The sequence below is a fragment of the Plectropomus leopardus genome, chromosome 21 (genome assembly GCF_026936395.1).
Source record: "Plectropomus leopardus strain MGB_pleo_1.0 chromosome 21, ASM2693639v1, whole genome shotgun sequence".
In the NCBI taxonomy this organism is placed as follows: domain Eukaryota; kingdom Metazoa; phylum Chordata; class Actinopteri; order Perciformes; family Serranidae; genus Plectropomus; species Plectropomus leopardus.
Genome location: NC_142196.1, coordinates 21,916,324 through 21,943,524, shown reverse-complemented (window position 1 = coordinate 21,943,524; position 27,201 = coordinate 21,916,324). Strand labels below are relative to the sequence as shown.

At 38.9% G+C, this 27,201-nt stretch overlaps 1 protein-coding gene across 1 annotated transcript; it reads right to left on the bottom strand.

Moving 5' to 3' along the window:
- Positions 1–229: 229 nt before the first annotated feature.
- LOC148186068 (uncharacterized) lies at positions 230–25,850 on the bottom strand. The gene is made up of 5 exons (XM_088072349.1): positions 25,845–25,850; positions 25,441–25,579; positions 1,784–1,840; positions 403–449; positions 230–316 (listed from the first exon to the last, which is right to left on the bottom strand). The coding sequence occupies exons 1-5, from the start codon at positions 25,848–25,850 to the stop codon at positions 230–232; spliced, it is 336 nt and encodes a 111-aa protein (XP_087928475.1).
- Positions 25,851–27,201: the final 1,351 nt, after the last annotated feature.

The following is a 27,201-nucleotide window of genomic DNA, read 5'->3' as shown; positions in this document are numbered from 1 at the left end:
CAGAGAAAACACTTGCGCTCCTCTACATTTGGAATTGTTTCATATTTCTATTCCTGCCTCCTCATCCATGTAATACCATTCTCTCATAATCAGTTGAGGATTTAATTTCACAGAAAGGATCCAAAACAAATGGATCCGGCAGCCGTTTGCCATTCACCATATTCATCCATCTCCGTCTTATTGAAAATCATTCTGCGAGGCCTCCCTGCTCCTCGTAAATCCATTTAATTTACTGAACTGGTTCCTCAGAGCGTTTTTTTTTTTTTTCTCTTACCTTGTATTCCTGACAGTTAGTCCCCGCAATCGAGTGTTCTTTCTGAGGGGAAACAATATGAAATCAATCAAACTTCTGCTGGCCTCAGCCTCTTCACCTCGCTGTGATTTTAGCTTTCATCGTCATACCTGATTGGCTGGGATCTCCTCAAACGTCCGTGGAGTGGAAACAGACCCTGTCGACAGGGAGATAAAAGGTAAAAACAGGAAAGAGTCGAATCAAATGAAAAGAGGGAGCCGCACACAATCACCAAGTCATTACAATGCCGGTCATCCCTCAAAGAAGTGGAAACATGCATAGTCTGTTTTTCTTTTGTCAAGGGCTCTCAGAAATCCCATTGACCCCTGCCTCTGTGTGTGAGATGATTTTTTAAGTCTTTAGACCAGCGTATATGGGCTCACTGTAGTACTGTTTTTAATCCTTTAGCCTGGTGAATTACAGCTGTTGCATTAAAGCATATGCTAACGTATTTAAATCGATTAAACTGGACTCACTTAATATTCCTGTCTGTTAAATACCTTTTTTACCTCTGCCACCAAATGAAAATAAAACAGCTGCTGAATTTCAGGATCGAGATACACCCCCCCCCCGAAAGTTCATTCATCCACAGATAAGTGCCCCTTTCTCACTTCTAATCACATATCAAGAGTTGGCAATGACTTTTTCTCGCTCTTCCGCATTAATTATAGATTCTCTGGTAATTTTCATTAATTACAGAAATGCCTGCAGTTAATCATCATTATTCTCTTTGGGTATTTCGGTTATTTTCTGCATTCAGAGGTCGAGGAACTTGTGCGTGTTGATAAGAAATCATCACAGAGATCGCTTCGACACTGTGGGCATGAATTGAAAACAGCTTTTAGAGAAGAAAAAGAGGTGTCCTTTGGCAATTTAGATGACTATTAATCTGACCTCTCTGCATTAATGTCACTGTGTATTAGTATGTGTGTCTGAGAGCTGATTCATAAAAGCGTTTGCTGGTATTTCTTTTCAGTTTCATTCTTAGCTTTCTACATAAACCAAATGCATTTCCACATTTTTTCCATTTTAAATATCTAATCTTGCCACACTTTTGGGTATTCTGAGTCTGAATTTATCAAGTATCTAAGAATCCCTTAGAATCATGAATCATACTCAAAGTGAACTGACTGACACTTCTCAACATAGTGTATTGCAGTTTTCCTGAATATTTTAGTTAGGAGTATAAATCATAAAAAACACCAAATATTAAAGTTTAAACATTTGAAAGGGGGTACAAGAAACTAGCTCGAGGGCAGCTTGCAATTTCATGTAAAAGTTGGGTGTTACCTGAAATCATTTCTGCCATCCAGGGACTAAGCTGTCTGGGTTATCATACAAAGTATCATGGCAATAAATTAATAAACAGCTTGAATCTCATAATGATGTTTGTTCTTTGAGTACTGACAAAAGGAACGTCTCCGGTCTCTTGCCTCGTTTTCATTTTAACAAAATATTTCACAAAACTGGCCAAATACCTAGCAGACTGACCTTCTCCGCTGTTCCATGCATTATTGGTCCAGATTTTGTGCTCCTCCATGTGCATTTCTACAAGATTAGACAGCAAAAAACAATTGAAATAAACATTTCTGCCATTCTGCCGAGAGATGTATTTCCTTGCACTGAACACTGTTGGTGTACTTCGTATGCTTATGCATGATAAACAGACACAACACATAACTGTGTGAAAAGAGGCGTAAACACAATAATCATTACAATGTAAAACAATTTTCAAGTTTTATCTTATCTTTGTGGCATATCTTAGTCAGCTCTATCCAGTCACAATGTTTTATAATGCCTATAACTGTGCTTTGCATATATAATGTTGCAAACCTGCAATAAAATTAAAAATGTACTGGGAAATATTACATAACAACATAAGGATTTAAAATAATTAAAATACAAACTCAAAATACATAAATGCAGCTTACAAAGTGAAATTTAAAAATGGATTTGGCAGCTTTTGCAGCTGCTAAACCGACATAAATAAGACAAAAAGTATTTGTCAAACACGTGTAAAGGGTGAAATGCACCCCTAACTGTGTATTCCCTTACTTCTGTGATATTTGCACGTACTTAAACTACGCTTGGCGCCCAATTGGACCCTTTTTGTGCAAATGAGCCTCATTTCAAAAGCAGTCTGATTCACAAAATCAGCATTAACAGCCACAAGCAGTTACAGTGAAATTATTAGCCTCCTCAGAAAGTTGGTGGTTGGTGTCAGTGCACCGACAGACTGGGATATTTATTATATACCTACTTTGTGACATGGATATTTGCAATCACATGCAAAAAAAGGGCAAATTAAATTCAGCCACAAAAGTTAGATAACTAACGGATATGTTTAAGCTACAATGTCATGAGAAACGTGAGACGGGGCAGATAGCGGTTGTTAGTGTTGTGCGATGTATGACCGTGTTGACAGCTGCAATCCATTCTTTGTGAATTTGTCTGACTAATTTAAGAATGCATGTTATCTGCACACTAGCCATTACATGAGGAGCTGGGCAAGTGATCAGAGTTTGATTTTGCATCCTGCATCTTGCATTATTTGTCTTCTTGTGTTAATTTTAGCTTAACTCTACCCTAGTTTTGTCTCCCCTGTGTTCAGTAGGATTGTTTGGCTTTCTGGTGTTGTGTTGCCTTCTGAGTATCCTGTTTCTGCTGTTTCTTCTTTTGCTTTGCTTGTCAAAGCACTTTGTAAACTCTGTTTTTAAAGGTGCTATTTAAATAAAGTTATTATTATTAATATTATTATTATTAAGTATTATATTATTATTATTTAGTAAAATAAAGTTATTTTATGTCTGCTCTTTAGGAACGATAAACACAGCCCTGTTCTTTCTTAGGTTGTAATCACCCTGACCTGCTATAGACACATGTTTACAAAAAACAGAATTCAAACACAGGTCTGTGCACTCCAGCTTCAGATGCAAACATTTGCATAAAGAACAAAAGTGGCTCGTGTCAATAAGCAAGAACCACACAATGGCACACCCTGGCATCTCGCACCCTATTGTTCTGCTGCACTAATCTAGGTCTTGGTCTACAGCTGCAGATTAATTCCACTTTTCTTCTAATTAGCATATTTGATTATGCAAAGGAATTCTCTTGACTTTGCCGAGCTTCCTGAGAGCCTTTATTAATTTCCACCGACGAGGAATACTCTGATCTCAATTAAATGATAAATGGTTAAGTGTTGCATATGGAAATCAGAGTCTGTCTTGTTTAGATGCAAGTCTTTTTTTTTTTTCTTTTCTATAATGAATCGCTCTAAATTAGTATGAAAGGTCACATCCAAACCGGGTCGAGGATTTGGCACTCTCCAATGCACGGTGATTGCTGCTTTACATAAATCATGTAGTCCTTCAAACTGAGTTGAGAAAAAACAATATTTTCCTCTCAATGATTTCCACTGTATGCAAACTTTTCCTCACAGTGTGTGGATCTACACCATAACTGTTTGTGTATCAAACTAACATCCTAATGCCAATTAACTATTTAAAAATGTCTCTAAACTTGCATACAAATGTATCGTGAAGTGGTTTATAAAATGGGGAAGTTGATCAAATCAAGGAAACGTTTAGAATAACTTTCTTTTGATGTGTTAAAGTAAACTTAAGCTCAAAAACACACATAATGAAATCAATCTTTTTCAAATCCTCCTGGCTTTTTTGAGGTCGTGTTAACGTTTAATCGAGGGTTAATGTTGTCAAGAGAACCCGAGGCAGATTAAAAGAGAAGATACAGCTCTGCTTAGATTTTAATAAATGAAAAAAAATCAATTAAAGAGACCTCTTTTTTCTTTCACTCGTGGAAATTACTTGGCGTTTGGTGTATAAAAAAAATGGTATGACTGCAAGAATACACCCAAAAAAACAATCAAAATCAGACTCTGGGTCACTTGAAAGAAATAATAAAATACTAGTCGATACTGTATCTTTGGCAACTGGCAACTGGCAAATATTTACAATTAACATCTGGGCTTGCGGTTTTGCATCTTAGCAAAGAAAGGCAGCTGACTGCTGACTTGGTTTGTAGTAAAGTACAACAAATAGCTGGAAGTAATTGAGGTTATTGTGGTAAAAAAACAGGGGCTCTATGCTTTGAACCAGCGTAAACTAATACAACAAGACTATTATTTTTCTCTCCTTCCATTGTTTACTTTCCACAATAAAAGAGTAGCTTAAATTACTCAGACCTTCTGCTAAGAAACAGCTTAACAAAAAAGCTGACAAAAGTCCAAAATACATGTTTTCAGGGCCTACGGTGTAGTAATGTATGGCACTGCTTACTAATCTCAGAGCCATCTCCTTTTTTGTTCTGTCTCCATAGGGCAGAGCTCCAGGTGCCCACATACAGCAACATTGTTTGTTCCTATTCTTAGTAACAATGGAGAATCTCAACTCGATCTCAAACCTGTTTTTGCAACACAGTGTCGCGCAATTTTTTTTGTGCAAGTTAAAAACTTTAACTTGCACGGTTATGCAAACAGGACAAATATTGCATCTTTGCATCATCTGCATTGTATAATTCACGTCACTCTGCGCATATTCGTGTCTATTCATGTCTTTGCATTGCCATTAATGTTTACATCAATTGGTGTCACGAGCACAAGCTTCTCGTCCTTAAGCAGATGCACGATTTCTTTTGCGTGGTGATAAGCTTGACTGGTGTAGATCTGTTGCCACCATGTCTGTGGATTATCTTGAGTAGCAGGTTCATGATTTCTGGAAAGAGACATTGCTGTTGAGTTTTTTGACAGTTTTTTTTTTTTTTTGAGCACCACAAGCCAAGTGCCATCTAGTTCCATTATATTTGAGAGAAGGCAAACATCTCTACAGCCGATATCTCAGCAACTCAAACTAAAACAATCTAGATTAATACATAGGGAAAATATGTATATTTAATCTGGGGGTGAAATGTCATTTTAAAGCTCTTAAATCTATCTTTGTCATATTTAGCATTTAAATAATACAAGGGCATGTTCATGCATATGTGATATGTTGCATCCGAGCACAACATGGATCCGGTCGTTTATAAATGACAAGATTTCGGATGCATGTGTTTGTGTGTGGTTCAGCCAGAGGTTGCAGTAATCCCCCGGTAGGCCAGAGACTCTGATCTTCCATTACACATTGTATTAAACAGCCTGTGGGGAGGAAATACAGTTGCTGCCCCCCCCCCTTTGACAGCCTTTTGTGCTTTGAACATGTCTTTGTGGTTTATTGGGAAAAGAGAACAATGCAGAACTATCTCGCGTTGTGTAAGAAATGTTCTCCATTGTTTCATTAATCAGCAGCGTGTAATCTCTATTTCTTATTCAAGGCTGGCGAGTTACAAATGAGGGGACAGCTGTAGGCAATAGCAGAAGAAAACACAAGATGCAAAGATAAGAACCCACAGGTGAAACAGCAGCCAGACAAATAGTCCTTAAGAGAGGTCTTAAAGGAACAGTCTGGGAAATGAGGGCGATGCTGCAGCTTCAGTTGTTTCGCTTTAGTTAAACATTAGTCTCATAAATAAGTAAGCGTTGACATTTTTAACATTCAACCAACAGTATGATCCTTCCCTAATCTTAACAACAACTCCCCCGTTCTCTAGCCGCGATAATTCAAAACTGAGAAAAAAACACCTCACCACAAGGGATATTTACCACAGTTGCAATTCCAAAGCTTTCAGTCATATTACATGATCTTCATCTGTGGATGGAGCTTACCTAGTTTGGAATAGTAGACATTGAACTGTCTCTTTTTTATGAGCACTTCATCTTTTATTACTTAGTCCCCTCAAATTAGTAAGAATGAATGTGTCTGCAAAAATGCTTTGGCAATAAAGATTTTTGCAAATAACATTAATATGACCTCTATTTCAAATATGATATATAGATTTGATATTAAGAACACAGACAGTTCAACCCAAAATCAACATTACAAAAACACGGTATTTTTCAAAGATACAATGGCTTACAAGGTTACTAATTAGCCAACCACGAAAAAAAGCCACTTGGTCAGCTCAACTTTTTTAATGTGAAGCAGCAACAGTAGGAAATGTTCAGTTTGCATTTAATAGAGCTTTGACACGGCTGTAGCAGAGTGAACACTAAACAGCAAGGCTGATGTTAGTGAGGTCAAATTAAAAACAGCAATGCTGGACTGCATGGATCGTTTCCTTCGTGTGTAGGTTGGCAATTTTCATCCTGATAACGGTGGACTCCACCACTAACACTGAAAGGCACTACAGCCATAGAGAGTTAATTACAAATTGATTGCTAAAAACACACCGCCTATAAATGATATGAAAACTTTTTTTTAACATTAGGGATTACAAATTTAATGGTAAGCTCATTCTAACCTTTACCTATCAAACTTAAATGTGTCTTTTTCTACCTGATAAGCTATCATTTTTAATTTCTATAAATGATCCCTACCCGTGTCCTTCTCTGCCCTTACATCCTGTGTAATTAGGAAACACTGTGCATCAATTTGAGGAAGCTACATGCTCTCAAAATGTCATCACACTGAGTCTCTAACCCATAAAATTAGAGTATAACCAGGAGTGAAAAAAGGGTTGGGTAGCAACGGAGCACCATGGTGAAAGTAAAACCCACAGGGGACAGTGTTTAAAAGAAAACCTCTTCAGTTTTTCTGTTGTTAAAATGGCTACGAATACTTTCTTTTTATTTAAAACTGATATTTGTGTGATTGCACAGTTTGATTCTTGATTGAAACCAGCTGCCACACAAGAATGTTTATGATTGTAAAGATTTTAATTACATTGTAATAGTGAGGAGTTAATTGTATATGAAAATGATCATGAGTTATAGCTTGTACTTGTACTTTGACTTGTGTAAATGTACAATAAAGTGTAGAGTAACAGAGTTGGACAGAAGACAAAGCAGCAATAACATTGCAGTCTGGTCCCCGTTAATAAAACTGTAGAGACTAAATAGGAAATGATGGTGAAGGTGACTGAGAGAGAGCACTCACTGAGCATTTTAAAAATGATGAGTGTGCATTACAAGTGCAGAACTAAAGGCTGTTATGTAAAACAAGCTCATTTGGGCATAAAACCTGAAACATCATGTGCATCCACAAAATCTCTTTCCCATTCATGCAGTTTTGTTTCTGGAGCACGTCCAGACTAAAGAGGGAGTCTATGTTTAAAAACTGTGAATACAGTTACTCTGCCAGTTGTGGGCGGAGGAGGATGACATTATTTTGGCTTGTGCCTTGTGCCATAAAATACATCCAATTAACGTGAATGTACTTTACTTTGCAGCATGATATTTGAATTAAATGGACTGGGACTTTTAACAGGATATATTACGTTCAACAAAGTTTTAGGATTGATCAATACCTCTTTTTCTAATCTTGTGTTTTGGATCTGAGAGACCCTGGCCTTCCCTAAAAGCTCAAAGACAATCTTAATATTGTTTAATTAGACTGATACCTCCTGGCTTTTCCAAATTATACAAGTATAATTTTACTTTGGGGTCACAGAGACTCCAGCTGTAAAAGCATAGTGAAATACAGTTTGTATTAATGTATTATATGCGACTGCTGTTGAAAGTACATTTTATGTTGCACCCCTCCAATTTCCATATTTTGTCACTTTTATCAAATGTGTAAGCCAAGAAAGGGAAAGTTCAGAGTAAGAGATTTCAAATACCCCGGTCCTCAAATACTGACACTTTGTCACACCCCTTGGCACTTAATACTGATGCAGAAGGCTTTTATCTAACTCCAGTGTAGTTATATGTTGGCAATATTTCATGCTCAGAGCAACTGTGCAGTATAAAGAGAAAATCAGCGAAGGGCAGGAGGGACGGAAGACATACAGGTTAAAACAAACAAAAATTTTCACCAATGAGGCCGCTTTTTGTCTCCCACGTGAAGCCACAGTTAAATACTGTTCCAACTTACATCAATCTGTCAAGTGCTCGTTGCTCACTTGACTTATCTAGACTATGTCACATTTCACACTTATCTTAACCCAAATCATTATCTTTTTTCTACGCCTAACAAATTAGTCTTGTTGCCTAATCTAATCTTATTTTGGTTATGTTATTGTATATTTTAGTATTGTACTTGTTTGTTTACTATCGTGTGCATCCATTATTATATACCCAAAACACCATATATAATTACCTTTCATCGAGCCAAAAATTGTGTCTACTTCCAAGCAGATGACACCACCCGCAGGGAAAAAGGAGTCTGTGGTATTTCTACAGCCAACAGATATTGGAAAATGAGCAGTGGCCTCCCATGAACCCAGTCTGGTCACAGGAAACAACCCGAGGGAAGGCATGTTTGAACTGCAGAGTAAAAACATCAGCCATGATCTGTGGTTTTTGGTTTGTGAGCCAGATTCAGAGAAAAATTGGAGATAACTGCATAATTATCTCTTTAAAAGATGAGCTGTGATTTAGTGAATGTGTGTAGAGGAGAATGATCTAAAGTTTTCCAAAAACTTTAAAAATCTTTATTTAAATTATAACTTGCTGCAGTAATTTATAAGAGTTCTGTAGGCTGAATTAATTCTGCAGCTGCCTTTTGGTAATTGTTTGAAGCTCAAGGCTATTTAGAAAGTATCCCGTGCTATTCTTCTCTGCAGGAGGTTCAGTTTGAACAGAGTAGAATAATACAACTCAAAAACCGTATTGATTTCTCAGAGCTATACAGCAATGTAAGAGCCGCCCTTCATCTGGGAGATCAGAGTACAAGCAGTTTCGCACTTGAGTTGAAAAAAGTTTACTACATTAATAGTCATATTCATGTGCTGAGAAAAGGAAGTATAAAATCATCCTAATCAGACACCCATTAATGAGAAATGAGATTTAGTCACAATAAGCTCAGGCTAATTAAAAGATCCAAAATGAAATCGTGATCTGATTCTGGTATATTGACTGTTTTTATGTCTTTCTCTCAGTTTACATGCAGGTATATGTTGGCATACTGGCAGCATATTTGTTTCCCCTTATCTGTTTTTGGTATCGAGATCTGTACGAATTTTGCCCCAGGCAAGTAACGGATTTTTTTGAATGTTTTAAATTGAGATGGAAACCATCTAAGTATTGTTCTGATAGCACTCCATCACTCAAACAAACAACCCAAAGTGACATTACATGTCAGACAGCATTCACCACACTTCACCTGTTAACCTTTTCTGCAGTTAAACTCTCAAAATGAAATTGCCAAATATTATCGGAATGACAAGGACATAAAATAAGAAAAAAATAAATGACACAGAGGGGGAATACAAAAGCTGGCCAGTGGAGTGAACATGAAAGATTTTTCCCACACATAAGCAGAAAGAGTCAGTAGAGGAAAATGTGGAGTGATTACAGGGAGCTGAAATTGCTCCAGTCGGTATTCTTGCCCAAAGTAGAGGTCGAAATCACAAATTACTTCGCTGATTTGAATCATTTTGTTCGCTTCAGTTCAAAGATTTGTAGTCACTGACTGTGTATTTTGTTCACTCTTTTCCTGAACTAAGTGCTCACATCATTCAAATGTTGTTTATACGTACAAAAGTAAGTGGACACATGTAGAGAGGTGGTCTGGGTAGATGGCTGGAGTACGAGCCATCTACCCACAAGACTTTAACACCAGAGATGTAGTTTTGAATCCTGAATCCTTCTCTTTTAGATCCAACCCTTGCCTCTCCACAACTCCAGCTTCTCGCCAAAGTATGTTCTGGCTTTAAAAAACCCAAGATAGCGATGGCCGAAATGCCAACTCGAGCCAAAAATGGCAGTTCACAAACCAGTGGGTTATGTCATGGTCATTGCTGACAAGGTAGCAATTACTACGGCTTTTTTTGTTTCTTTGTTTGTCTCAAGTTTTTTTTGAGTACTCAAATATGGAAAACACTTAAAATGCCAATCCCTCTCCTGTATTTACAGCTTGCAACTTAGCAGATTTCAGGTTACGTTACATTTCTCTAAAAAAGCATTTACTGCTGCAAATTAGCAGAAAAAAAATATTACTTAGAAGATAGAGTTGAATAAAAGCCCCACACCTCTGCCCTTTGTCCCTGCCCTCTTTTCTCATTATTTCTTTCCAGCAACTTCTGCAAGTAGGCATTCGAGTGTCTAAACATTGGAAAAGTCAGAGGTTAAGTATTCTGTTTCAGGGCTAGTGAAAGAACATTTAAATGAAGGTGGTTTCATCATGTTCACTGAATAGTGTTGAGGTGTACTGAAGCTCACGAATTTCTTCATTCTTCATGTTACTATTCTGGCAAGTGCTGCAATAAAGGAGGAAACCAACGTGAAAAGACAAAAAGTACCATGAAGTCATTTAGGATCCTCAGTTGCCCTGAATTGCATATCTGCTGAGTCTGGGGGAAAACCAGGGCGACATGGAGAATATGTGATCTCTACAGAGAAAGCGCTGTGGCGACAAGCACTAGTCCTTCTTGATGCAAGGTGACAGTCCAACCACTTAGCCACTGTGACGCACGAATAGATCTGGGTTACACCGCCTGATGTCTTCCACTTTATCCTCTGTGGGTTCATTTATCATTTTTTTAATATCTGCATTCAACCACTGTATGAATTCTCTGATTTGTGTCGTAGCTTCTCAGAAATTATTAGAAATGTGATATAAATTGATTAGTTCAAACATCTTTGGTCTCAAACCCTTGACAGAACAAAACATGATCATTTATTTGTCTGTATGTAACGTTACAATAAGATAGTGAGAATATGAGAAATTGTCTCTACACTGTAAAATGACTTGTCCATATATTCTGTATAGCCTCAGAGAAAATTCAAGCTGGATAATTTTTCATAAGACTGGACCGTCATGAAAAGTTGTAAAGCTGATGTTATAAAGCTCAGAAGTAATAATAAGGCGAAAGAAAAAGAGGCAGACAGAACAGACTGCAGGCGAGCGGCTTGAGAATAAAAGGAAATTATGCTGAGGGAGAGAAGAAAGAGGATGTGATAAAAATAAGAGGGGGTAGAAAGAAAGGGGTTCTGAAGCAGTAGGCGATCCTGACAAGTACGAATCCTGCCTGATCACAAGAGTTGTTCTCAGATCAGATGCTGAAGTCAGCGCATTTGAAGCAGCAGAAGCCACCATGGGAATAAATTTCTCCAAACCGAGGGAAGACGGAGGAAAAGAGAAGGAGGCATAGAGATGGAGAGAGAGAGAGAGGGTAGGAAGATGTTCAAGGCCTGCTCTTTCTGGAATCCACTGTGGGAACGTGACTTAGTGAATCTCAAGGATTACTGAAGAACAACAGAGAAGAGAAAGAACAACTAGCAACTATTATTCATGTCCAACTAGAACTGTTGTACTTCTTAGCAAAAGCATGAAGCTAGAGATGGTCATGTCCAACAGTCACATGCTTGATTGCTTTGCTGTTCAAAGACTTGCACAAGGATACACTGTCTAATAGTTTGGTCTAATGCAATTGCTATGAAATGTGGCCAATTTAAAGAGTTATTTAAGCCCAAAAAGAAAGTTCACGCTCTTAGCTGCTGATGCCCTTTAGGCCCTTTAATGCTTGTATGATAACGTGCTGAAATCTGTATCATTCTAAAGATGAATTCAACTTATTCTATGGCAAAGGCTAAATCTGCTCTACTCTAGCTTACTCTGCCTCTGATTGGCTTAAGCCCAGTATAAATTATGCGATTTTGTGTTGTCTCAACACAACATACAACCATCGCCACAGAAACACTACGATATCTTTGGTCGTGGCTCTAAAGCGGTGGTCCTACGTCGCACAGTGAGACAGGTTCAAGGATGGCCGTTGGCGCTGTCGATGGGTAATGCACGACAAGTACATTTTGGTCTTGCGTATTGATTGACGTAGGTTGTAACTTGCGGTTCAGTAGGGGATGTCATCACACAATCTGCATATATCAAATTTTATGCCGCCCCAAAGTTTTTTAAGACCCATGTTGCAGAGTGTAGCTGGTACTAAACTTATAAGACTGCAAAACTCTTACAGTGTGCAGGAGGCTTCACCCTGACCAGTGTCTCTGGTCATGCCTAAACCTGGCCAATCCAAGGCAATGAGTGCAGCTAATCAGGGAGTGCAGGGCGGGTCATGCCTTTGGATATCATAAATGATTAAAATATAGATCTCATGCTTGGCAACTGTTTTGATTTTCCTGGCCCTCTCCCTGTTTTTCTTGTGGCGTTTCAATTCCCCCAATTTTTAACCCAATATGGTATTATTTCAAACTCTGCCCATACACTATATTTATTAGAAACAGCCTTTGGCATTTCACAGCATTTTTTGTAATATTATCTGGCCTACTTATTTACCATGTCGGTTTAAACAAAAAGTCAGAGACAGAGAAGTATTAATTAAATCCAAATGTATTTGTTTTTACAGGAAATAGACCATTTCTGTGACATCAGATATTGCCAACTCTGTTCACAAGCTACCATCACAAGCAGATTTTAGACCTGTGTGAGACACTGGATGCCACATTCATGTCATATGTGACAGATAGTAACAATAAGAGATTCTCATGTTTATGACTTTACTTCATCAGACAATTCAAGATGTTTTGTCTGATTTCACATTTGGCTGTGTTAGGGTTAATAAACACTCTGCACTGACAATATACCACTCTGTCGAAACAAGTCAGCCGTGGGGACAGAAGTGGTGTTATCTTGTGCAGGCCTCAGTATCCTATAATCCACTGTGTGCGTCAGCTGTTGGATAGAAGGAATGAAGGAGATCCTCGTCATTAGTAAAATATATTAAATATATCTTATGAATTAAATTAATAAAAATTCCACTGTAGGATGTAAATAATGGAAGCAAGTCATCGACTGCGTTGGTTGCTCTTGTTTGCAACCCTGATCTGATGTTAATAACAGGGTGTATAGATTTTATATTTATGAAATTGAGCGATCATTAACCTTCTCATTGGTTTGTTAAAAACAAACTTCCACTGTATATTAATGCAACATGGTAGATTTTCCTGTTGCTTTTTGTTACAAGCTTTCTGGTCAAATTTAGTGTTGCAGCATGTGGACCTTTCAACCGCCACAAATGTGACAAAATCTTTTATTTTTCATAAAAGCAGCCAACGATATGCAGAGACCACCCCCATCAGCACTGCCACGAGGACTCTACAACCCACGTCTTTCTTTTGGGTCAGCCAAGTAGCTAACTTGGCCTGGGAAAAGAGACAATTAAAAGAAGCTGCTCTTTTATGTACAGAATACATGGACACCCGACCGCAGGGCCTCTCCAGGGTATCGCAAAAATCATTCAGCAGGCTATTTGAACAGCTGAATAATGTGCAAATACTGTGGAGTGCTGCAGAGAGTTGGTCGAAAAGTGCTTATCCTCCTTGCAGTTGTGCAGCAAGCGGCAAGTGGGAGAGCCAATTCTATGCTCCTTTAGCAGAAAATTACTTTATTACAGTGTATACGCCAGCATTACTGTATCCCAATTAAGGTAATAGCTTGATTAAAGGATTAATGTGGTTCAAAGCAACTCCAACCCTGCAATAAACTCATATCAGCTGCCTGACAATCAAGGTAGATGTAGGAGGGTGTGTGGTTTCTTACAAGATAAAGGAAAAAATAAGAAAAAGGAAGATGAGGCTTTGTGGCACAGAATCAACAAAGCAAAATAAAAGAAACCATATATGCCAAAGTCATCAGTAAATTGGCTCCATTAATCATGTTTAACTCAGTCCAATTAAGATCTTAATGCAAAAGATATGGTTAAAGTTTATACTGTATGTGCTTACATGACAGTTTTGGAAAGAGAACACAGCTTGAATTTGACCCCATTTACACCCCATATTAACATGCAATCTGTACTACAATATTTTATCTGTAAAGGGAGAGAAAACATTTTAATGCAAGGTTGAATCCCATTACAGACAGGATGCTATCAGTCTGGCTGGTTTGTGTTGTGATCAGATCTCATCTTGGTGTAAATATAATCTGTTCAGACAGGACTTTTCCTTTTTAAGGAAAAAACAATAATAATACCTTTTATTTTGCCATGCATAATAGTTTAACAATTCCAAACCAGTTAAATAAACCCCTAATAGAGCTTGTTAACACCACGTGCTACCATGTGTCTTGGGAGATCAAATCACAAGTGGACATTTTTTTTCGTTTGTCTATTCACACCTGGCATTAGAATGCATCTCCACAGGTGATGTCTCTAGTGACCACATGGCCACACAGACGATACTTTATTCACCATCATGGAAGACGATCAGTGCGGGAATGCAAGCTCCATGCCAAAGACAGTTGGTGAAAGTCCGTCTGCCAACACACTCACATACACAAACAACGGGGCTCAATGTTAACATCACGGCAACAGAAAGTTTGCCTAAACAGCAGGGAGTCGGATGGAGGAGGGATGTCAGCTGGTTAAGCAGCCCTTCAACGTGGCACAGGACAAATTACTGAAAGAATGTGACCATACGCAGCTCAGTCCACTCCACATGGCTTCTTAGACATCAGATATCAAGACACATTAGGGTTGCTTTGGTATTTAGAGCTGTTCAACGGTGATCCGACCACTTAAGATGCATGTTATTACCAGGTGTAAAAAGGTCTATACTCTATACAGACACAACATATCCTCATACAGCCGTTCATATGATATCCTGCACATTAGCACACCACAGAGGAATTCATGTAATTGGGTTATGTATTCCATAACTGCAAAATACAATTGAGACCTATAAATGAAAACAATGTAAAATGTTGTTAATAATCTACAAGGTCTTCATTCAGATCCAGAATACATTTACACCTTACGACTCGTGGGCCAAATCGGACCATTTTCTAAATCAGAATGAAAATGAACTGGAAATTTTTTTTTTTTTTTTGCACTTCAAATGTAAATAAGGTGCCAGATTGCATAAAAAGCACTAAAATAAAGTTCCAGATCCCCTGGACCCCCAAACAGAGGTCTGAGCTAGTCCCCAAATCTCCTCAAATCCTAAAAACGCCCCCTCATTTTAAGGCTGCGACTAGATTTGCCTCTCTGCAAAGTTAAGTACAGACAGAAAATGTTGGAATGTTGAAAACAGGCAATTCATTTATTTTACAAATACTGATAAATATTAATCTTAGTTTATTAGCTGGCTCCTGTTCTCCTGTCATTTTGAAAAGTGTCCCCCTGAAAAAGAAAGCTGGGGATCCTTATACTATGTCATCAAATTTGAAAATCCATCTGACAGATTGCATTACTTTTACCATAAAGTGTCTCATTGCTTGCATGAAACAAAATGATGAGATTTCTATCGTTGAAATGTCATCAAATTTGGCCTCTTCCTGCCACATTTGTATGTTGTTGACAGGTTCTAATTTCCATATCGAGATATAGATCCAATGCAGGCAGAAGCGAGATAACAAGAAAACTTATTAATATCAGATTTAAATGCAAAGATTAGCCTGTGATCAGATCCAGATAAATCCAGATCCACGGTGCATGTTAATACAAGGTGTAAATAACACATTTGATCATAATCAAATGATTACACTGGCAGACACATGTTCAGTATAGCTAATGAGTGAGAGAGGCTGTGACAGAGACAGGCAGCCATGTCAGTCAAGAATGAGCAAGTTGCCTGCGAGACTCAGTTGCAGAGTGTCAGCACACTCCTGATCAAGATGTTTAGCTTGACGTCCAGGGAAAAAAGAATAGCCTAAGTGTTTTAACACCCTGCCATTATAAGTCAAACTGTACTGAACATTGGTCTCCAACAGTAAATGTCAAGGGCAGAGGCAAAGTCAGAGGGATGCGCGTATATACTGTAAAAGAAGCCATTTGTCACTGTTCTGCATCCCATTACAGAGGCTCCAATTTGTAGCCGCAGCACAGCAGCATACAGGAAGGGGGGTGGGGGGGGGTATCCTCTATCACCTTTTACAGCAAAGATAATCTCTACAAAGCCGCCATGCAACACTCCTCCAACCCTCTTTTGCATTTTAGAAGCATCCCGAGGACGGAGAGTGGAAAATATTGTGAGGTTTTTGATTTGAATCAATGGTTTGTTCAAACGGTTAACATCATAACGGATTAACTTTGGTCTCTGTTCTTCTTTTCACTCACCTGCAGGAAATCTTCCAACTGGAAGATATCAGATAAAAACCTGCCAGATCTTTATGAAAATCCTGCAAATGCCAAGATGAATTTCAGAACTCACAAAGGAATAATATATCTCTTTGTGAGTTGTGGAAGAAGCCTTAGATTCAAGCAAAGTTACTAACGCTACAATGTAGCTTTCTATATTTAGTCTGTCTTGATCAATGCTCAGTGATAGAGACATTTTCTGGCTTCAGGCATTAGTGCAGCCATTAAACTTTCTCTGATGCAGCACTTTCTGTGTAAGTGGACAATTTTGCTGACTTTCCTATTGCAGGTCGATGATAAATTGGATTCTAAGTAAACAGTGATGAAGCACCTTAAGCAGTCAGTATTGGCATTCATAAACCCTGCTCCATATCCCCGCGATTCCTAATCATCGGTGACAAATATACTTAGGAGCACCTTTGGGGCACCTTTGACAGAAGCATTGTGTGCACCCGAGATGAAACCCTCTCCTTGCTGGTTAGTTGATCAGCCAGCCAACATGACCTCGCCGCACCTTCCTGCCTCCTGTTTGCCATTTTTTTGACTATTTTTTCACAGTAATCCACTCATCTGACAGTATCTTCGAGCCTTTTTATAATAATCTTTAATAAGGACGACCTTTGATGCCACAGACAGCTTCACTGGGCCGTCTGATTCTCTTCAGCATGTCGGCAGGCTAGTAATCCTCTGCTCTTATCTTGGCTCCCTCTGATATCAAGGCTTAGTTTTCTTCAGGCTGTGGCAGCTGTTAGTAATGAACTTGGCATTTTTACTCCGGCGCATTGACAGTCAGAGTTAGGGCTGATTGTCAAAACCATTAAAAGGAAATGTCTACTTTGATGATATGATACTACGTCACTCAGTGGCTCACACAAATTGCATTAACCCTCTTCAAAAAAGGGGGGACCACAATCACGAGCAGCTCTGCAGTCATTTCACAACCGTACTCACAAGTGTACCAACAGATATTGCAATGTTCGAGCATTCGCCGTGAGGAATTTCAAGCCATTTCAGGACAATGCTTCCTTTTGGGTAATAAAACTTCACATGTACAAGAGTAATATGTCCCTGAATATCCCGTCAGGGCAGTTCGTGTCAGCCTGTGCCTGCGCGACGGTGCTGACCAGTTGAAACCACCTAAGCTGAGCTGATAGATGGTTGAGCTGCAGGCATCTAGGACTGCCGAGCATCAGCGCGCAGCTCACTCTGGTCTCATGCTTGCAGCCCTGGGACACGCCGAGGAGGAGAGCTATTGGAGCTCTACCAGTATTCTCAGAGATTATAATGTCATTACAAGCTTGTACCATTGAGAATAGTACTTGGAAACACACATCCAGGAGGCAACTTTAAATGAAAATATATGCAGCTGAAGTCAGACACAGTACCAGTGCTGTAGGGGAGACAGACAGGTAACGTATTAATATTCACATCATGGCTGTCACAGCCAGTCATAGTCATGCGAGTCTCAACATAATACCCTTGTGTCCGGCAATAGTCTTATGAACGGGCATTAGTCTTGGCTCATTTAGGACATCATAATCTTGAGGGCATTGCAAATTCTGTGCATTTGACATTATTGAAATTAAGACAGAAATGACAAGTAGCTGGTGGAAAAATACTCCACAGGGCAACATGGTGACAGTCAAGTAGTAAGGTGACAGCAATGCAAGGGGGAAAACAAAGAATAAAAAAGTCCTGGCGACGCAATTCAGTGCCATTCCTGGTAATCAGCACCCACAGCTGTTTGTTCCACAAAAGACACCAAGTGGCACTAACAACAAGCCAGCGCCATATGTGGGAGCCATTAGCGCTCAATGTTTTAATTACTGTACAAATCAGCAGTGTTTCTATGTCGGGATGGGACAAAATACACACTCCTGGCTCACCTGTAACAGATGGCCGAGTTCCATCTAAATTGAGCTGTTTATGTCTTTCAGGTCAAGGGGAATGGACTTAACAGGTCCTGTATGGCAGTATAACCTTAAGCCACCAAAAATAATTGAACTGAAACAATCCCCAAAATAATCTGCGCTCGACTCTCTGTCTAGTGATCGAAACATTGCATGGTGTCTTGTCTTTTGCTCCCTTCCTGCCAATTGAAGCAATGCCAACCTGTAATTCTCTTCTCTCCTCCAGATCCCCACACTGACATCAAGTGAAACAAGTCCATCCCTCCTGCCTCCGGAGGCAAGCTGCCAAATAGTTCCATTAGCATGCCTCTGGAGGAACTAGGCCAGGCAATAACGTTGCTCATTCTCTGCAAGTCAGATGGGGGAGTGCGACTGCAACAAGGCACCACAGAGAGTCACTTTAGCAGCGCGATTCAATTGCAATAGGTGTGAACAAATGATACATGGCTACATACAGATGAGACCATTGTAAAAGTTCCACTTTTAATACAATCTCACTGAACTACCGCTGCCCTTTTGACTCTACCCCTGAGAGGAACTCAGAGAGAGAGAAATCTTTTCAGCTTTTCAAATTGTCGGGTAACTAGTCAGCTGAGAGATAGTAGAGTTTTGTGTTTCAACATACTGATTTGGGCCAAGAATGATTTGACAGCAGCATTAAAGTAGGTTGAGGAAGGATAAATGTGTGCTGGGAGACTGAAATCTCTTCCACTGCTGCCTGATATATGAGAAAAAAACACAAGTTTGGAAAGAACCCACACAAGCTTGTTTGATGCTATATTACATATATAATAATCATGCATGGAATGAGCACTGGCTCTGATTCCTATTCTTAGCATACATCAAGCGTTGTTCACTAATCTGTGACATTTCCCCTCAGCCTGGTTTCAAAGACTTAAGCTTATGCTAGTTATATTAGCTAATGCTGGCAACTTTAGCTTGATAGTACTTTTCTCTGCTTTTCCTAATGCCGAAGAGTCTTAAAGTCAGTTAATTGACTCAGTTATGACAGTTACAAAGTAGTATCTAGCTAACATTTGTTAACGCAGTCATAATCACAGTATTAAAAGCAGTGATGGGTAGAGAAAACAAAAACAGTGCTTTAAATTTATATGATACGCTTATATTGACATAAGCAGAATCAAAAGTACACATAAAAATAACTACTCGAGTAGTGTGTATTGCTGCATTCAAATGTAACTCGTAAGCTCGTAGTTACGACACTGGAAGCCATGTATACAACATGCTAAGCACTAAAGTGGTTAGGTCATGCCAGCACTATTGCTTATCAACGACAACATAGATGCTACTGTCGCCGTCTAGAGGCGACCGAGACAACAATTGAGCAAGCTAGCGAGCAAGTCAGATAGTGCCGATAATGCAAAGGTATAATGTCAGAGGAAAAGGATCAGGCCATTGGGAGTATCAACATTTTCATCAGACAGATTATAAATAATAAAGAACTCTTTACAACTGAATTACAATAAATTATTTTTTTTAATCCTCCAAAAAATTTGAGTCCGTGGTCTGCACCATTTCTGAAAACACATAACTCAGAGCTACCACAAACTTTCTATTTATAAGGTTGTTAATACCACATGAATGTTTAAAAATCCGTGAATACATTTTTTTAAGCATCACACTATGAGGATTTGATTGCCATTCAAGTTAGCGCAGCACTAAACTGTAAATAGCTGAAGTCTCTTGTGCTACTCTCTGGGTCTCTTGTGCAGAAGCAGTGCCAATGATCTGGGTAATTTTATATGTGGAAGTAAGACTTTTTTGGCTGTGTGCCCTTTAGCACCTTTCAAAGGAATGAACGGGGTCCTGCCTCCACCTTTGTATCAAGTTCTCTTTATACATCCATGGTTATGACCCACCACTGATCATAAACTACTGTATATAATTGCTGTAGCAGAAAAATCAGAGCATATTGAATTGGACTGGGTGTTTACTACTTACAAATTAAACTATCCATCTTCTTTTAATATGTTGCCTTCGTGTTTTTTTTCTACAGATGCAGAACACAATACACATACTTAACATCTTGTTATGACAAAAACTGCACTTGCACACTCATTGTCATAACAAGATGTTAACTATGTGTATTGTGCAGTATTGTACGTGCTTCTATTAAACCAATGTGTGCTCTGTATTTAGCACAGTTATATATTATAAGAATTCATCAACATTTTTATTAGCATTCGTTGCATGTGTTCAAGTCAATCTTTTAATAAATCATTGCTTTGAGTGACCAGCTAGGTAATGTGAACTGTAATATTTAGACCATATTGAAGTGATGAGGTCAGACAGCAGAGATAATGTCAGCCAGAAAGCTGGGACCTGACAAACCTGATTGCACCAGCAGGAAGAGCATCTCCAACTGCGGTAAATTCACTGTTTTTACTGCTTCATCGCACTGCACAAAGATTGACATAATTGTGGCATGATATATATATATATATATCTATAAAATTACAGATTTCAGCTTTAAGTTAGTGTCACAAAAATGTCACATATCCTCCTCCACCTGCTCCCCTTGTCATAAATATTCAGGAATTTCATGCCCCATCTCTGCTCAGAAACTTTGCACTTAGGCATTGCTGTTAGGTATTCAAGGATAATTCTGGTTATTTTCCACTTTTTTCCCCATCTTTGTCATGATGAATGTGTGTGCTGCTGGGCCGTAGCATGCTCCAACTGCCGAACTCAAAGAGAGATTGAAGCACATGCTTTCAACAGGCAGTAATAACACCCACGCTGCATGCCAATTTCTTCATGAGGGAGTTTGTGAGCATTGATGAGGAGTCAGGAGAACTGAACAACACTGAAACAACTCAGTGACTCGAGCCCCTGTACACCAAGCAGCGTCTTCTGGCTGCTGTGATATTCTCTCTCATGCTGACAAACCAAATCAGCAGCATTCACACCACAGTCACACAGCTTTAAATATCTGCGGTGAAACAATTACTACAGCATTTGAAATATAATAGCATATTTCATGCTCATTCTAACATTATTCAAACACTTTCCTGTTTAATAGACTGGTTTGTTATGCAGCACTCAGGTCATGGAGTCACACTTTCAGATTTAAACAATGAAGCGTGTGAACAAAACCTTCTCCACTGTACAGATATGCTTAAACACTCATATATTTGTCAAAATAAATGCACAACTTCCATCTAAAGTGCTGAAACAATAAGTCATTTAATCAATTAAATGGTTCAGAGTATTATGCAGGAACTATTTGAATGGCAAAAAAGTTTGTTTTGCAGAACTACCCAAACTTATTTGTCCCAGCTTCTCAACTTTAGGATTTGCTGCATTAATTGTCTAAAGTCACAGTAATTTGAATATATGGGAGGTTCAGACTGTTGGTAAGACACATTTTTTAGATTGTATAAAGTAATGGAGCCCACTGGTTTTTGGACTTAAGCCTTAAATTTGTGATTTAGACCATCACCGTCTTGGTTTTTGGGAGGCAGAACTGCCCACATTTGGACAAGAGGTTGGAGCTTGAAGGAGTGAGGGATGGATCCAATCCAGATCCACGATCCTTTCTTCTGACAGCCAATATCACAGTTAATGTTCCAGAATTTCAGGAATATCAACTACCACACATGTGTTTTAATAGCCATATAATAATAGACATTTAAACAACAATTAACACTTCAAATTAAATATTTTCAAATTAAGAAAGGCTAAGCGTCTATTGAAAAGAGGGATCAATCAGAGGTAAGCTGGCAGAGGCAAAGAAGGACTCACTGTAACTAGGTTCAAAGTAGATGCAAAATGGCTGGAAAGTGTGCCAATTTGAGCAGTCAGATTGTTCACACAAAACGCGCCGAGGCAGGCGGCAGGCTGACGATCTGCAGCGATAGTTGTGGCATCTAGTCTACATTTTTCGCAAGCAAATGTGGCAGCAAAACACACTAAACACTCTATTATGAATTAAATAAGGGATATATTAGATATGATTAACATGATTTGGTCATGATAAATGATAGAATATACACCAGATGCTATCACAATAATTTTCAGTTGTGTCTAAACACAGAATGAAAGAGAAAGCAGACACACACTCACAGACACACAGGCACATACACACAGCCTGAGACACACAGACAAGCAGAGACAGAGAGACAAGGACAGAGCAGAGAGGGAGAATCGCCGCTGACCAGCTGCTACGTCACAATTAATATATTGAGGTGCGTCCGCATCCAGCATGAATCCAGCGTTTATCACCAACCCCGCTATCCGTCAGGCTCACTGTGGTGGAGTGATGCGTGTCTGCGGTCAGATCAAAAGATCTTCATGGAGAATATGATCCGTGATGCTGTCACATAACTACTCAGAACAGGCTATTGTACAATATAAGCCCGTTTTAGAAACATTGTTTAACTCCAATTCCAACTGTATGGGTAAATTGTCTGCAATGTAAAGCCATAGCTCACAATTTGTGCGCTCACACTGTGCGGCCAATCGTTAGCATCTGCCTAAGTGCTCACACTAGGCGGGAATCCACTAACACTCAAAATACACAAATTGAAATTTTAAATATAAAATACCCCCAATAAAAACACTCCCACATATAAAGGGCTTGCCTTTTGGTCACATAAATGCCTACATTGCTTTCGATTCAAAATATTGATGGCTAGTGCGGTGGCTGCAAAGGAAATTAACCTGCTAATGTTTTGAGCATCCATCGCCGTGCTCCTTGGAATGTTATGGCGACAGGAGAAGACGATGGATTTGGTGTATACACTGAAGAGGCAGGGACACACCACAGCTTCAGTGGATAAATAGATCCATTAGTAATTAAAATCCTTAAATCTGGTCTGCATTGGGATATCCAATTCAGATAAGATTATTTCACGTTAGATGGCCCTAGGTGTTCAAGCCAAGAGTCCCACACATAATGAAAATATCCACTAAAACACCCATTGTAGCAAATGTGAATTCAGGTCCACAGCTGGCCATGCAGTGTGAAGGACAAAGCTACTAACTTTTTCAAAGCCAAGTTTAAAGCCTGCGAGGGGGCGTGTTTGATAGATTTAGGGCGGAGTATCACTATAATCAAGGGCACAAACAGTGTCTCCTTCACGCTGAGTGAATATGCTAATCAGATAGATAGATAGATAAATAGATAGATAAATAGATAGATAGGTGTATGTTTTGACAGTGAAGAGTGATTTTGTCTCTTCCCTAAGGCAAGCCTCAGAGGACAGAATTACACATTAGCTGCTCTCTCATCTCCACACCTGCATTTCCACCAGTGGCAAACTGTGTCTGCTGGTGCATGCCTTTAAGCCATTCTTTTTGCATACATTTAAATGAGAAAGTACTTTGTGTTTTGTGAGGAAAAAGCGTAGCAGTGAGTGAAGGTAGGTGTCGGGGTGGTGGAAGCGTCCTTTTGCAGCCTGCTGAGAATCTCATCAAACACAACAGAAAAACACATTAGGCTGTATGCATCACCGCTGTTATGACGATAAGTGGCAACATGGATGTACGGCGTGAGTACAAATCAAAAACCACTCACTTGCCATGCACTGTACGCTGCATGTCAACTAAGGACAACTAAAGCTGCTGTTTGATTTATTTGCACTTTTAATTCTGAGCGCTATCACATCATTTTTGCACTTATATGTTGTGCAACGCTCTTGATTTGCAAGGGATCACTATATTGTATGAGATTGCTTTAAAGTGGACCCATGCCTATCAGTGATGCATGGATCCCACCATTTAACTGCAGAAGAACAGGGTGAAGAGAGATGTCTAATATTAGCCCAGGAAGACTCTCAACTCCCTGATGACAGAAGGACAGATGAACCTCTCTTCAGTCCTTGACACCTTATTTAAATGTCGAAGAGGAACATCTCTGAACATTAGTTTTACACTATTTCTTTGCCACGCTCTGTTGCTACATCAGTCTGTCACTCAGCATTCACAGTGTGAGACAAAAGAGTCTGTTTCAATCCCCAGTTCACTGCAACACCAGCTTTGTGAATTTATAAAGATGTGGCTCTGACATCAAAACTGATTTTCTTATTTCTGTCTTTTGAACAGGTATTAGAATCCTAACTGAAGAGAATAAAAAAATCATGCACAGACTTTTTATCATCTGTTTACTGTTTGCTATCAATCAAACAAACCAGGAAGACAGGCTGAGTAGACTCCTCAACTGTGCCCCAATTACATACTAATCTAACTTGTTATATGTAGTATGGGTATGAGTATGTGGTGAATTCATGTGGAAAGAAATGACAAAAATAAATATATATATATATCTAAAACAATGTCAGCATCACACTAACATCACTTGGTTTGTGGGTATACTTTTCCACAATGCAACACACTGTACACACAGCAGCAAAACACAAGAAAAAGTCAAAAAGCAATAAATAATTGAATGCTATATGAGAAGTTTTTAAACTGAAATTAGTTTTGGATTTGAGAGCACTGTCATTGAGTTGCAATTGTATAAACGCAATATGGTGTGTAATGTAAATAACACATTCTTCTCCTGCTGGCTACTATGGACGGTTATGCGATACTTAAGAGAAATGTTTTCTCAAGAAGTAAAAATATTTGTGTAAAAATGTACTTGGATAAAAGTTAAAAAACGGGAGGTAAAAATGTACTCTTAGTAAATGTTCCTGCATTACATTTTTTTTTGTCGACATCCAGGTAGAACAATGTCACACCCCAGAGCCCAAACGTCCAAACCATAAATTAATAAATCTGTAGGCGCTACCTTCCAGCCTGTTAAAACTGATCATATATTACCACCTTCATCAGTGCAGCTTCACTAGAATTAACCAGAAAAGAGAAAAAACTCAGAATACTGCGGAATTAAAAATGACCAATAGTAAATAGTCACTGAACACCACTTTAAAAAAAAAAAAGAAAAATTAAAATAACACTTCTTATGGAATGAATAAAACATAATTAAAGCAACAATACAGAGATGTATAGAAAATATAAACTCTCAGCAGCTGCAGCACAAACACAATTATGTACAACCAAAGAAAACTGCAGTTTTTACATAACCTCTTGTGGGCGGACATGCACACAAAACGTTAGGTTGCGAAGCACCGTTTCCGTTCTCCTCTGGACAGAGTTAGCTAACATCACAATAAAAACCTTACTCACCTGTCTTAGCGGCATTCTGTGAGTCTTTCTCCATCTGCTCCACGTATAGCTCCTCTTCTTGTTCATTCGCAAAGCCAAGCATAGCCAGTCCACTCCTCTCTGGCCCAGTAAAACCAGTCCTCTCAGCCTCACTGTGCTCCTGAAACACAATTAAGTCATCACTTAGGATAAAAGTTCCTCAGGGAATACAGAAGTTACCACTGGTGGATCCAAGAAGAAGATGTTAGTATTTAGCATGTAAAAACTCAGTGTGCACCTGTCTATGATGCAAAAAGGGGTTATTGATTTGGGTCACGCATGCTTGCAGGGTGATGCATTAAATCAATTAATTAAGCAGATGCAACCTATTTTGAACTACACTGAAGTCCAATTATGCTAATATAAACTTATAATGTCATCCTTACTTGCATGGCATTGAATACTATATGGTATTTAAAATAAAGAGTAGGTGAATTTAGTCAAATTAAAATTATATATGTTTTTAAAATGCAGTAGTAAATAGTAGCAAATAGTATAAATTACTTGCCTGTTATCAGACAGAACTGCAAATTGTTACACTCCATTTTCATCTTCAGTCAACTTGAACTCGGTAAAGTGGGTGGATTCAAGGGTCTGGACCCTGGCAAAAAGAAGAAAATAAAAAATACTATGTTATAGTTGGTTTGTTCGTGTACTGCTGCTCTGCAAATTTGGCCCGAGAAAATATAATGTATCTATTGATTTATCTATATATATGATCAGGATTTGCCAACAGAGCCCCACATACTTCCAACCAGTGAGAGGATCAGAGACAGAAATATCTCCCGTGAAAGAACCAAACTTTGGCAGAAAATGTGGTAAGCAATTTGATGAGGAATTAAGTTTCAGTGGTCCTGGCAGAAAAACAAAAGATAATAGGTACAGTAACTAAGGTCAAACCAGCAACAATAGCAACTACGTATGACCAGAAAATTAAACATTGCTTTGCTGGCTATTTAAAAACACATTCATTTAGTGCTGATTCAGGAGTAAGCTGCTGTGTAGTGCCTCCATAAGCACATCTGTACTTCTTTCCACAACAGATCCTGACAAAATAATAAACAGCCCACAGTGAATCTACATTCTGTGCTGCAATTTCTGCACTCAGTCACAACAAAGTAATTAAGTTACAGGGCGCCTAATAAAATTATCAGAAAATCATTTCATACAGTCTGAAATAGGGTTATAATTAGGGGGGGTAATTGTCACATTCTACAAGGTGAACATAAAGTGACTGGAAAGTCATTCACATTATTGCCCCATTTTCTCTCTGGGAAAAGTTACGTAAGGGCATGGATCCACTCGACTGTCCTGCATTTCCCTTCAGCCCATGTCAGGAATGTTGAGAGTCTCAGAAGTGACTGAATTACCACTCAAATTGTGAATAATGCAGGCAGGATGTCAGTAACATAGGGTGGAGAAGGGTTTCTGCTGAGAACAGCAGGTGCCTTTCATCATCGTGACACACGAAACAAGTGAGACACAGCGGGGTGTTTGCTCAGCACAAAGATAAATAAAGAACATAAGCATGCATGCATGTAGATGGTGTGTGCACATGTGTGTGTGATGCTGGATGAGTGTGTTTGAGAGCGAGAAGAGGAGAGTAAGAGAATAACATCCTTGGGGAAATTACCTCCAGAATGTGGTATTGAGTGCACTTTACTGATGGAAACAGAAGCCTTTTTGAGTGCTCTGCCCAGCAGTGGAATTGAAGGGCAAATTGTTTTGTTGGTGCGCAAATGA

Excerpts from the sequence above, each read along its gene's own strand:
- LOC148186068 (XM_088072349.1), bottom strand. Across the intron at positions 1,841-25,440 it reads ACAGAATGCCGCTAAGACAG|AAATGCACATGGAGGAGCAC; the intron begins GTGAGTAAGGTT and ends CTAATCTTGTAG. Across the intron at positions 450-1,783 it reads TGCATGGAACAGCGGAGAAG|GGTCTGTTTCCACTCCACGG; the intron begins GTCAGTCTGCTA and ends CCCTGTCGACAG.